At 38.3% G+C, this 14,649-nt stretch overlaps 1 protein-coding gene across 1 annotated transcript in view; it reads right to left on the bottom strand.

The window, feature by feature from the left end:
• The window catches only part of LOC140733018 (E3 ubiquitin-protein ligase RNF19A), an 85,108-nt gene that overhangs the window by 30,113 nt on the left and 40,346 nt on the right, over positions 1-14,649 (bottom strand). Inside the window, exon 3 of the mRNA XM_073055782.1 lies at positions 5,317-5,522. Within this exon, the coding sequence (XP_072911883.1) occupies positions 5,317-5,522 (206 nt within the window). The remainder of the gene's footprint in view (positions 1-5,316; positions 5,523-14,649) is intronic.

Raw genomic sequence — 14,649 nt, 5'->3', positions numbered from 1 at the left:
ACAGCATTCTACATAACTTACTGAGAGAACCTGTAAGAAGTGTAGATATAGTCTGTGTTTTAAAGGAATCAGGCTCATGGGCATAGAATGTGCAGGACACCTAATTAATTCTTCCTACAGCAATTTTATACTAAATTTTGTTTGGGTGTGTGCTGGGGGGGGGGGGGGGGGGGGTGGAGGAAGGGAAAGGAGAGGCATTATGATCCATTTACTTTGTTGATAAGAAAAGATGGTGAGCTTGCTACATACTTTTCAGTAAATCACTTTGCATGATACTAGCTATAATTATTAGACATGGCCAGCATCAGGCTATATTTGGCCGATACTGAACATGCAGATTTCAGTTCATGCAAAACTTATTCCACTCAACAAAACTGTAGTCTAGCCTGTTTAGTCTAAGGAGTAAATGAGTTCTTTGTGAAAAGGGAGTTATTATGAGTTGATGTCATTTGCCTGGCAATTTTCTATCCACATTTGGCAGCAGAACTCAATAGTTAGTCTCTGGAATCTTTAAAGTCTGTCAACAAATTGAACGTTTCCAGTTTGTAGATTAAAAAATAAATTAGAAAATGGTAACATGATTTAATAAAATTATTAATTAATAAAATGATTCACCTAGGTATCTCAAACATTATTTGGAGGGTGCATTAAATACAAGCTACAGTGATTATCTTGCAAGACACAAGATTTGTATAGTCTAGATTTTCCACAATTTATCTCACCATTGTGCCACTGACGCAGGAACCAACGAATGCTCAGTAAATAGATCTTAATTGTCACACAAACTGTCACAGCTATAGCCTCAAACTCGTTAATTATTGTACACCTAGAATTCGGAGGACAGAAGAATGCAAGAGATTCTGCAGGTGCTAGAATCCTTGTGACATTTTGCTACAATTAACTTTATATGAGTTCATCTTCTTGCCTGAGTGTTTGAAAGTTAATATTTAAGTACTCAACGAACACCAGGCTTGTATACAATATACACTTCTCAACTAACAGAAAACGTTGCTTTTCTAAACTGAAGGTATACTCGAAATACAGGTCATAATTCAATCTGGATCTTGATTTATTCATATAAAACACATCACTAACCTAAATAAATATATTCTATAAACATGTTTTTAATTTATTAAATGAACAAGCCAGGAATCATTACTGGAGAATGCATGATCGGTAACAATTATCGGAGATTGCACACCATTCACTACAAGTCACATAAATCATCAAAAATGCAGCTCTTCTTGTTGCCAAACGAAAATGTCATCAAGCCTTATTTCATTTGAATGCGCCAATTAAAATGCTTCCAATGAAACGGTTGGATGAGACTAGAAATGGAGGTTATGGGTCGAGGGTGAAAGGTGAAATGTTTAAGGGTAACATGAGGGGAACTTCTTCATTCAGAGGGTGGTGAGAGTGTGGAACAAGCTGCCCGCAAAAGTGGATGCAGGTTTGATTACAATATTTAAGAGAAATTTGGATAGGTACATGGATGGGAAGGGTATAGAGAGATATGGTCTAGGTGCAAGTCAATGGGATTAGGCAGATTAATAGTTTAGCACAGAATAGATAAACTGAAGGACCTATTCCTGTGCTGTAGTATTCCATGACTCAATCACTCTATTTTCACAGCTTGACCCAGCAAGTCGCAGGAAAAGCTTTATTATCAAGCCCCTTTTTCACATGTGATCTTATACGTAAGTTTAAAATATCCAAAAACTAATTCAATTGATATATAGGCATCAGATACTTAATTCCAGATAATAGTAGGACTCTTGCAGAAGACAGGTGGAAGCTCTCTTCATATCTCCTTATAGCAAATGTCGCCAGGGAAATAAATTAATTGGAGAAGTATACTAATAATTAGAGTAAAAATACACTAATACAACTTATTTTTAAAACTAATATTTCTCAGTGGTGCTGTTACATTTTGATTGGAGGAAAGTATGGGAGGAATGTCAGAGGTATGTTTTTTTTTTTAAAACACAGAGAGTAGTGGGTATGTGGAACACACTGCCAGAGGTGATGGTAGAGGCAGATATATTAGGGACATGTAAAAGATTCTTACATAGGCACATGGAGGACAGAAAAAATGGAGGGCTGTGTAGGAGGGAAGAGTTAGATTGATCTTGGAGTAGGTTAAAAGGTTGGCACAACTTTGTGGGCCAAAGGGCCTGTACTGTGCTGTATTATGCTCTATGTTCTATGCTCCATGTACAAATTTCACGCATAAAAGTTGTTCAGAATCATATAAGAGATATATAACATCTCTTGTACTATGGATTATTTCCAGGCAAGAAATAACCTTAAAAGCAAGCACCCCTATCTCTCCTCGGTAGATCATCTAGATAAATATTTCAATTTAGAATTTTGAGTGTTTAAGTTAGAACTAGCTTTGCTGGCAAGAGCAGTATACAAGCTAACTAAATACGTGACATACCTCCAACATATTTGAAGACAATCATACTAGTACCTGTAAGTAATTAGCCCACACAGTTAATTGACCTTAAAAGTTAGAGAGAGGTTGGGTGAATTACTGGAATGATAACAGGGTGCTAGTTTGCAGTTATGGGGAGAAACTCAGCCTGACATTCTTTACAGCATTGATGTAAGACCTGTTTAAAAATATGACGCTTTTTGTTAGACCAAATACAAAATAGGAAACAGAAAAATCAGATTTATGGGAAATGGGTTAGACAAAAAAAAACCTTTTAATATGTTATACCATGGCATTTTAGAATGCATTGCCTGAAAATCCAAAAGGGGGAAAAATCCAAAGGGGCAAGATCCAAAGGGGGACCAGATCCATACCCAAAATGGAGACATTTGTAGGCCTATGGGAGAGAGAAAGGGATGATATTGAGTTGACAGCTCTTTCAAAATGATTCTGTCAATTGACTTAATGGTTCCCGATTCTTGATCAAGAAAAATATATCAGACATAAAATCTAAATTTGATATTTACTTCCTCAAAGTCTGTAAAATGTCCAAAAGCTGGATATAATGCATCATTTTCGTTTCACTCTTTCTGTATGCTTATAATTGATTTATGGTCTAAGAGAAAAGATTTCTAAATTGCCTCACATTTACTTCTCCTCCACAGAACGGCTGAGTAACGAACGGGCTCTGTTCTTACATACATCTGTAAGTCCATAAGTCAGAAAATACATAAAATCACTCAATACATCGACACTAGGTAAGGAATGAGACCAAAAGCATATGAATGATAAGAACAATTACCGAAAGTGGAATGAGAAAGGAAACAAATACGTATCTAGGATATTTGAACTTAATAACTTTATGGCAGTTTTTTTCATATGTAGGGTGTTGATCACTTGGGCTTACATAGCCTGAGGACAGTCTATACTATCTTATTTACTCATTTTTACTTCATACACCATCCCTTACTTCATTTACTATTCTTTTTCTCAGACCTTCTTTCCTTAGTTATACACTTTGAAATCCAGTATGATAATACTGTTTAAAATATCATGACAAATATAACCAAATAGACAAGTTAAAATTTAGCTATCAAAATATCTTTAAAAAGTCTACAGCACAATCAAAACAAAAATTAGGATTAATTTATGACAAATAATGACAGGCAGTGACGAATCAATCTTCAATACAATAATGGAAACGAAACCTAAATAAACAGCAATAGAAATAATTATTTTCTTTTAAATATATTATTATCCTTAATGAGGAGATTTTGTTATGTTTATTCTATTCATTTTTCTTTTGTCCTGATACAAGGTGTACATCAAAATGTGACAATATAGATCTGAAGAATCCTGGATATCTCAAATTGATCAAAGATGCTGGTGGACAAATACTGAAACGAGTGGTTTTCATTTCCCAGCAAGAGAACGAACAGCTACTAAATTAAAGTTGTTCCAGTTTATTTACACTTTTTCTAATAAAATTTTTAAGTGTATATAAACTAGAATAACTTTACATATTTTTGTCTTTTATTCCAGTCCACAGAAACATCTAAGCATTATAAAAAATCTTAATCATAGTTTATGAGGTCAGCAGATGTATTTCTTACCATCTCCCTGAAACCGTAGTAATTTCCTTTCTTAATTTTCAGTTAGTCACACTGTATGTGTTTAACTAGCACTGAAAAGTAAGTTGTAAAAAAAATGGGAGCTCTTTGTTCCAAGAAAAGATATTTCAACAATCTCCCCTTCTTTATTTTGGTCTTCCATACAAGTGATGAGAAATTAGCATTAAACACAGTGGAATGTCTGCACTACAGCAGGTTTCCATTTAGGTTTAGCGGTCTTCTATCAAAATAGGAAGCAAAAGCCGCGCTGACAGAATCATTCAAGTATTCTTTCTGGGAACAAAGGGACAGTGTCTTAGGGAGAACCAGAGCCCAACCAGCAACAGCGAAAACTATTTAGTACCTCAATATGAATGAGATGAAGGCAGCAAGTCATATAAACAGGTAGTGGTATGAGACGTGGACCTTGATGCCTATGAGCATCGTGGAAGGCTTATCTAATCATGGTATCATTTCTATCAATTCTGCGTCTAATATTTTGAAGTCAAAATACTAATCAAAAAAATATTTTGATTAATTACAAACCAGCTAGTGTAGTGTTACCATTATTAACTTGGTTTGAAGGTGACAGATTTATTCAAAAAAGCTGCATTAAATCTCTTTCCTGATTCTAACTCTAATATGAAGAACAATAAATAGGAATTTAGCCTTTTCTATTTGCTTTCTTAATAATTTTATCCAACAACTCTAATACAATGCAAGATAGAAATGTCATTAAATGTTCCTAGCACCAAATTTTCACATTCTTGTTACCTAGACATGGCTCCCATCTGCCCGATTAAAGTTTGATGTTATAAAGTAGCTTTTAAAGAAACAGTGAAATGGGAAAGATGCCTATCTGCACAGCCTCAACCACAAACAGAAAGTATAAAAGAATGAATTGGCTGTAGTAGCACATTATGATGACCTGCTGCCTGATCAGTAAAAACATTAATTACTCTACTCCTAAATTTCTTGAGAGGTTTTCGGAAAGAGATCACATTAGGTGTAATTGTGTACAGAATTAAGCTCCAAATGCCTCCAGATCATAGTTGCCATCAACTTCTATACTTCAGTCATCCTATTGCAAAAACTTAAGTGAAGCTAACTGGATAGAGTTTAGAAATGGACACGAAGTAGCTAATAGAAACCGAGGTACTGTATTTCAAATATAGATTGATGAATCCACTTAGGAGACTTTGAGAGAACACACTCCCTTAGTACAAGAAATTAATTAAACATTTTTCTTCCTGCAATGAGAGTATTTACCGTTGTCCGTTTCTTCGCTGTGAATAAGAGAGGTAGAGTGCTTTTCTATCGTAGTCACAAACACATCTCTCTGTTTACGAGCTTCACTGCAGGTTTGGTCCGGGTGCCACAGTTGTTTACAGTGATAACAGAACTCAGTCGCACAGCCAGAGCGCTCACACGTCAGCTTTGGGCAGGTTGCACAGCCACTGGCAATTACTCCATAACTGTGGAGAGTCACGATGCACAATAGATCAGTTTCAAATTGCGAGAGTCTCATAACAGTGATAACATGGCTTGCATTATATAGTCACTTTACATAGTCATAGTCCATCATAGGTAAAAGCCCTCTCTGCCAGACCATATCTACACAGAGCACTGTAACAGGAAAGCAGCATCCATCATCAAGAAACCCCACTACCCAGGCCATGCTCTCTTCTCACTGCTGCAGTCAGGAAGGTGGTACCGGAGTCTCAGGACCCACACCACCAGGTTCAGGAACAGTTACCTACTGCTCTACCATCAGGCTCATGAACCAGAGGGGATAACTTCACTCCCACAAGGACTCTTTCAAGGACTCCTCACCTCATGTTCTCAATATTTATTGTTCGTTTATTTATTATTTTTTTCTTCTTCTTTCTGTACTTGTACAGATTGTTGCCTTTTGCACACTGGTTGTTGGTCCGTACGGTTGGGTGTGGACTTTCATTGCTTCTTGTACTTACTGTGAATGACTGCAAGAAAATTAATCTCAAGCTTGTATATGGTGATATATGTATTTTGATAACAAATTTCCTTTGACTTTAATTCAAAAACAGTAGGCATTACACAATGGCAACTGTATCAGTTTGTTCAGTAAGATGCAGTTGTACATTTTCTATCAGAAAAACTTCTGAATCACCAATGTTCCAGTACATCAAACCTACACTGATACAGTACAAAGGATTTAATGAGAACTGAATGAAAACTAAGAGTAACACCCAAAATGCTGAAGGACCTCAGCATGTCAGGCAGCACCTATGGAGTGGAACAAAGTCGTCGTTTCAGGCCGAGACCCTTCATGAGTCCTGAAGAAGAGTCTTGGCCCGAAACGTCAACTGTTTATTTATCTCCATAGATGCTGCCTGATCTGCCAAAATCCTCCAGCATTTTCTGTGTTACATCTAAAGAGTCTCTCGTGTTTCTGAATGAAAACGGAGACAAGATTTTGTCAAATACTAATTGTGCATGTAACTTTTTTTTAAAAAAAGAGGAAAAAGCACTTAGCTTTATTGAAAAGGTTGAGAGAGCAATAAACCAACAGTAATACACCGAACAAATCTACATAAACAAGCTGGCATATTCATGGTTTACTCACTTTAACAAAAGAGACTTTTTTGACTTCTCAAAAATAAGTGAATTTTAATGGTTGTTACAAAGAAACAGTAATATAGTACTTTTTACTTTTAAATTGCCGGTCAATACGCATTGTCTAGAAATGGGAAAAAATGATCAGTTCCAAAGATATCTGTGGGCTTGATATGCTGGTGCTGGATATGTGGTGACACCTGCTGCAGCACATACTCAGGTTGCACTGGTTGTTAACACAAACAACGCATTTCACCGTATGTTTCAACGTACGTGTGATTAATAAATCTCAATCTGAAATCTATCCATTTCTCTGATCATAACAAAAGTTTTAACTTGAAATTAAGTGTATCACATTTACTATTTTCTATCAATCACACTGACTAAGGCTAAAATATGGACAGGAATGGCTAAAATATGTGTACAGTACAAATGTTGCCTCTTTTAATCCCAATGAAATCTGAGTATCCACCAATAGTGGCGGATAACTGTTTGTCAGGTTGGAGGCCGGTGACTAGTGGTGTGCCTCAGGGATCTGTACTGGGTCCAATGTTGTTTGTCATGTGCATTAGTGATCTGGGCGATGGGGTGGTAAATTGGATTAAGAAGTATGCAGATGATACTAAGATAGGTGGCGTTGTGGATAATGAAGTAAGTTTTGAAATCTTGCAGAGAGATTTAGGCCAGTTAGAAGAGTGGGCTGAAAGATGGCAGATGGAGTTTAATGCTGATAAGTGTGAGGTGCTACATTTTGGTAGGAATAATCAAAATAGGACATACATGGTAAACGGTAGGGCACTGAAGAATGCAGTAGAACAGAGTGATCTAGAAATAATGGTGCATAATTCCCTGAAGGTGGAATCTCATGTGGATAGGGTGGTGAAGAAAGCTTTTGGTATGCTGGCCTTTATAAATCAGAGCATTGAGTATAAGAGTTGGGATGTAATGTTAAAATTGTACAAGGCATTGGTGAGGCCAAATTTGGAGTATTGTGTACAGTTCTGGTCACTGAATTATAGGAAAGATGTCAACAAAATAGAGAGTACAGAGAAGATTTACTAGAATGTTACCTGGGTTTCAGCACCTAAGTTACAGAGAAAGGTTGAACAAGTTAGGTCTTTATTCTTTAGAGCGTAGAAGGTTGAGGGGGGACTTGATAGAGGTATTTAAAATTATGAGGGGGATAGATAGAGTTGACGTGGATAGGCTTTTTCCATTGAGAGTAGGGGAGATTCAAACAAGAGGACATGAGTTGAGAGTTAGGGGCAAAAGTTTAGGGGTAACACGAGGGGGAATTTCTTTACTCAGAGAGTGGAAGCTGTGTGGAACGAACTTCCAGTAGAAGTGGTAGAGGCAGGTTTGACATTGTAATTTAAAGTAAAATTGGATAGGTATATGGACAGGAAAGGAATGGAGGGTTATGGGCTGAGTGCAGGTAGGTGGGACTAGGTGAGAGTAAGCGTTCGGCACGGACTAGAAGGGCCAAGATGGCCTGTTTCCATGCTGTAATTGTTATATGGTTATATGGCGTAAAAACAGGTTTAAAAATATGAATCAACGGCTAGCAATTTAAATTTTGACTGATTTTCTAATCTATTGAAAAATTATTACTGTGGAAATATTAGCAATTCTATCAATATGTTAATCCTTCCCAAAATCAATGATGTTAAAGTTAACCTTCCTAAAAAAAATGGTCTATGGGATTTTGCGTACCAGTCAACTTAGAGGTGTCTGCTCTCACTCAGATTAAGTTAGTCAAAACTTTAATCAAACCATTTGGTGTGGTTCCAGATAAAAAGCTGTGTGATACTGAAGCAACCCTCTTCTCATATGGGCATTGACTGGTGAAAATCAATTGAAGTAACCAAATTCACCTATTTGAATTCCAAAGCAAACTTATCAAAGTTCAAAGATCATACACGTCACCATATACAACCCTAAGATTCATGTTCTTGTGGGCATACTCAATAAATTCATAACAGAATCTATAAAAGACCGTCCGACTTGGGCTTTCAGAGTGTAGAAGACAACAAAATGTGCACATACAAAAAGAAAATAATAAAAAATAGCCAATAAATATCAATAACATGAGATGAGGAGTCCTTGAAAGTGAGTCCAAAGGTTGTGGGAACATTTCAGTGATAGGACAATTGATGTTGAGTAAAGTTATCGCCTCTGGTTCAAGAGCACAATGGTTGAATTTGAATTCATTTAAATCTTACCTCCATCCCATAGTACGAGGGAGTATAAATTGTTGTGTTATAATTCCATCGCAATGTACAGACACGAGGTAGTAACTGTTTCTGAACCTGGCGGTGTGAGTTCCGAGGCTCCTGTACCTTCTTTCTAATGGCAGAAGCGAGAAGAGAGAAGAGAGCATGTCTAGGTGTAGGGGTTTCCTGATGATGGAGGCTGTGTTCCTGCAACAGCGTTTCATGTAAATGTGCTCTATGGTGGAGAGGGCTTTACCCATAATGGACTGGGCATATCCACAACTTTTTGTAGGATTTTCCATTCAGGGGCATTGGTGTTTCCATACCAGGCTTTGATGCAGCCAGTCAATATACTCTCCACTATACATCTGCAGCAGTTTGTCAAAGTTTTAGATATCATGCCAAATCTCTGCAAACTCCTAATGAAGTAGAGACACTGGTGTGCTTTCTTCATAATTGCACTTGTGTGCTAATACAATCAAGTTTATTATCACTTACATATGCAGTGAAATTTGTTGTTTTGCAGCAGTAGTACAGAGTAAGACATAAAAATTATGAAACCATAAGAAATCTGCCGTGAGGGAAAACTATGTGAAGTATTTTTAAATATATTCTCAAATTAGAGAATTACCTCTACCACACTTGTCCTTTGAATAATTTGCTTTCACCAATGGTCATAAACATCCATTTGCACCAGTGCATCAGATGGAAAGACTTGTGCTACTTATTACCAAGTGTCTACAGGCAAGGAGGTCAGCTAATATGGTGCCCATCAAATTGCTTCTAACCAGATCACTAAATCACCAGCTGAATAGAGCTGGAGTGAGAGACCGTTTCATTTAAATACCAAATTTAAGATTTGCATTATGGTGAACACAAACGCAAACCAATTTACATTTTCTTCAGATTTGGATCTCTCAGCTGATAATTCAACTTTAAAGTTATATGACAGAGCAGCGAGCAAGCGATTCAAAGTAACCCTATTCAAGAAAAGATAAGCCTACATTGTAGAATCATTGTGCTAGCAGTCTACTCACCCAAAAAAATACATTCGGATTTGTATATATTCAAATTCAAGTTTGTTGATTTTCATTCAACCATACACACATATACAGCTAAACAAAACAGGGTGCTTCTGGGACAAAGTTTTCCTGAATTATCTGTGACCCATCTGAATCAAACAATGGTGATCACCCATCCAGAACCTCCACCTCACACTGGACATTGCTCTGGACAACTTGTAGTTTAATAATAGGCATTGTTTTGAAAGTGATGGTATGCTTCATAAGGGAAGAGTTTGGAGGAACCTCTCCACTATACCGTGACTACAGCTTTCGCTAAAACCAGTAACTTGAAGCTTTGCCTGACATAAATCAAATTCAAAAATCAAATACCACCAAATTATTTTATGAGCTAATTACTGCAAGCTGTTTTTTTTTCTGAAATGTAATGCATTTAGAAACATGCTTAACCCAAACTGAACAGTTTCCTTCGAGAGTTAAGTACATCAAATGAATTTCAGCATTAGTTTAAACAGCCAGGTAGACAATCCCTGAAGAGTATTGATAATGGCTGGGGTCACCCATCTTGTAAAGACACTGGCCCAGAAGAAGGCAATGGCAAACCACTTCTGGAGAAAAAAAATTGGCGAAAACAATCGTGGTCATAGAAAGAGCAAACACGAGGAAATCTGCAGATGCTGGAAATTCAAACAACACACACAAAATGCTGGTGGAACACAGCAGGCCAGGCAGCATCTATAAGGAAGAAGCACTGTCGACGTTTCGGGCCGAGGCCCTTCGTCAGGACTATTTTGTCCTGACGAAGGGTCTTGGCCCGAAACGTCGACAGTGCTTCTCCTTATAGATGCTGCCTGGCCTGCTGTGTTCCACCAGCATTTTGCGTGTGAGGTCATAGAAAGACCATGACTGCTCGCATCATACAACACAACACATAGTGATGATGATGAATAATGCACGTAAATTACAAACATACATTCTGTTCTTGAATATGGAGTAACAGACCAATTAGCTTAATTCAGATTCAGATTCAGTTTATTGTCATTTAGAAACCACAAATGCAATGCAGGTAAAAAATGAGACGACATTTCTCCAGAATGATATCACAAAAGCATATGACAAAACAGACTACACCAGAAAATCCACGTAACGTTTGGCAATCCCCAATCCAGAGTCCGGACTTGGTGCACATAAGAAATGTGGTGGGGCTCTCCAGGAGAAATATGCATGCACAAAATATCAGAAGGCTAAATTTTAAGACAGTCTGCAATACAAGGAGAAGTTGAGAAATCTATATTCATCAGCTAAGGAAGGAGTGTATTTCTGAAGAAACTGGAAGTATATTGTGGGGAAGCCAGTACAAGGTACAAGAAGTTTTCATAAAATTTGTGGCATAATGTGACAGTGTACAATCAAAGGACTCAGCAAGGGTGGAAAGGGGGGATTTGTGAAAGAAGCTAATAGTCATGGGGTAGATTGCTTCTTTCTCAGAGCTATAAACAGAGTCCCAAATGGTGTACAAAATGGAGCAGCTAGAAAAGATTTTATGTAAAAACAGGAACTCAGTTAAAATTTACACTTCACTGCAAAACTTGTATGAAAGTGACCCACAGAGAAATTTTTAAACACAAAAAAAAATGCACAGTTCAGGTGCTGAAGCTGTAGCGATTGAAACAGGGAGATACACTCACGTTGCATGGGATCAAATCAATGGGGAAAGCATGACGCGTTTGCCTACTGACCCAGGGACACTTGATGCAATCTGGGATAGCAATGGCTACTATCAATGCATCAGTAATTACCACCTGAATATTTCATCTACTGACAAATAATTTCTGTTAACCACATTGCTGTCTACTTAATAATGAAGCATACCGTGTAAAGAGGTGGAGGTTTGGGGAGGGTGAATGGGCTTGCAGGTGTTTTTTGTTGAAGTACCCTGTAGTGCTTTGTAGAAAGCAATTTAGACAGAAAAATAATATGCATGTCACCCTAAATGGAGGTTACTTGGACACAAACAGCAGAGTTTTTCCATCGAGACCCCTCGGGCTGGCAGACAGCAGCTACTAAAAAATATCCAAGATATCCAGGCTTGGCTACGAGATGCACTTAAATCAAAACATAAATTAAAATTTGTATACAATATCAAACCACGTAGAAAACTGTCAAAAGCAATGCAGAAGACATTGGCAGCACGTTAGTGTAGCAATAGCCTTATTACAGCATCACAGAGACCTGGGTTCAATTCCACCACTGTCTGCAAGAAGTTTGTACCTTCACCCCACTTCCTGGTGCTCCGGATTCCTTCCACAGTCCAAAGATATACGGGTTAGTAGGTTAATTGGTCACATGGGTGTAACTGGGCAGCGCGGGCTCACTGGGTCTTAAGGGCCTGGTACTGTACCATGCTGTATCTCTGGATAAACAATACTACAGGACACACAAATTTGCAAGCTTAGCTAGATGACATTTAAAGCACAAAAAAAACTATGTAATAGATATATACTTAATACAGTACACTTCTAAAATAGAGTGGACAAGGAAAGGAAGCTAGATAAATACATAACATACATCATTAAGTACATGGAAGTAAAATAAAATAGTTTGTTTAAGAGGAATTTAATACCAAAGGAAAGCACAGCAATCTTAGTAAAATACAACACACACAAAATGCTGGTGGAACACAGCAGGCCAGGCAGCATCTATAGGGAGAAGCACTGTAGATGTTTCGGGCCGAGACCCTTCGTCAGGACTAACTGAAGGGAAAGATACTAAGAGATTTGAAAGTAGTGGGGGGAGAAGGAAATGCGAAATGATAGGAGAAGGGTAGCCTCCAACCTGATGGCATGAACATTGACTTCTCTAACTTCCGTTAATGCCCCTCCTCCCCTTCTTACCCCATCCCTGACATATTTAATTGTTTGTTTTTTTTCCTCTCTCTCTGCCCATCACTCTGCCCATTTTCCATCTCCCTCTGGTGATCCCCACCTCCCCCTTTCTTTCTCCCGAGGCCTCCCACCCCATGATCCTTTCCCTTCTCTAGCTCTGTATCACTTTTGCCAATCACCTTTCCAGCTCTTAGCTTCATCCCATCCCCTCCGGTCTTCTCCTATCATTTTGCATTTCTCCCTCCCCCCACTACTTTCAAATCTCTTAGTATCTTTCCTTTCGGTTAGTCCTGACGAAGGGTCTCGGCCCGAAACATCGACAGTGCTTCTCCTTATAGATGCTGCCTGGCCTGCTATGTTCCACCAGCATTTTGTGTGAGTTGTTTGAATTTCCAGCATCTGCAGATTTCCTCGTGTTTGCTTAGTAAAATACACTGACGTGCATAGAAACATAGAACATTACAGCACAGAAACAGGCCTTTTGGCCCTTCTTGGCCGTGCCAAAACATTTTTCTGCCTAGTCCCACTGACCTGCACCTGGACCATATCCCTCCATACACCTCTCATCCATGGACCTGTCCAAGTTTTTCTTAAATGTTAAAAGTGAGCCCGCATTTTCCACACTTTCAACACTCTCTGTGTGAAGAACACCCCCCCCACCAATGTTCCCTTTAAACTTTTCCCCCTTCACGCTTAACCCACATCCTCTGGTTTTTTTCTGCATAATGTCAGAAAGTAAAAGATATTTGCAATACCATGAACATGCATTATATTTATTTTTATTTACAGATACAGCATAGAATAGGCTCTTTCAGCCCTTAGAGCTATGCCACCAAACAACCGCCAGCAAATCTCCAATTTGACCTAATCACAGGACAATTTACTACCTAGTAACCAGTACGTTTTTGGACCCTGGGAGGAAACCAGAGCATCTGGAGAAAACCTATGTGTTCATGGGGAGAAGATACAGACTACTCACAGATGAACTGAACCCCAAACTCTGATGCTCCAAGCTCCAATATGCTGTGCTAACCGCTAGGCTACCAGACTAAATATAGTCCAGTTTTGAATGAATTTGAATCTCTGCTCACCACTTGCATAGATTAGGTACATAAACATACCATCGTATTGGAGTACTGCAATGATTGCATCGTCGGGAAGTTAGATTTTCATAAACTCTAGTGCCTGTCCTAGCAATAAGTTATTTATAACATTCTTATGCATTCACCTTGGTATTTAATTGATCCTCAAGGCCAGATTACACTTTGACAAGAGTGTGCAATCACACTGCAGGTTGACTTGTGTTATGATATTCTGAGCAGGAATATTTTTCTTTGAACTAATTGTCATCTGCATAAGAGTGTTTAAAAAGTCTTTGCAAAATTCTTGACTGACGCATAGATATTTTTCGTATGTAAGGTACTCATTTGCTTTGCCTGGCTTCAATTAGCTCCCACTGCCTTTCATGGGTAAAGTTTAGAGAACCTAGTCTGAATTCACTGTAGCCAATACTGGGGGAGAATTTGGTAGAGATGTCCAAAGTGATAAAAAGAACAAAGATGAAGATTTGAGACAAACAGACATAGAGCACAGATCCGGGGCCTTTGGCCCAAAGAGCCCATGCTGACCGCAGTGCCGACTCCACAGTATCTGCCTCAATCATACTCACCATCTTCTGCATGCTCTTTTTAAATCTTCATGCTTCTTGAGTCCTTTTTAAATCTTTCCCCTCTCACCCTAAATCTATGCTCCCTAGTTATGGACTACTGTACCATTACCATTTCCTTATCTATGCCTCTCATGAATTTATAACCTCGCATAAGGTTGCCTCTCATTCTCCTGAGGAACATAGGCCTAGCCTGGCAAACATCTCCCTATAACTCAGAC

This window comes from Hemitrygon akajei, chromosome 9, assembly GCF_048418815.1.
Source record: "Hemitrygon akajei chromosome 9, sHemAka1.3, whole genome shotgun sequence".
Taxonomy (NCBI): Eukaryota; Metazoa; Chordata; class Chondrichthyes; order Myliobatiformes; family Dasyatidae; genus Hemitrygon; species Hemitrygon akajei.
This window is presented reverse-complemented; position numbering and strand designations above follow the sequence as displayed.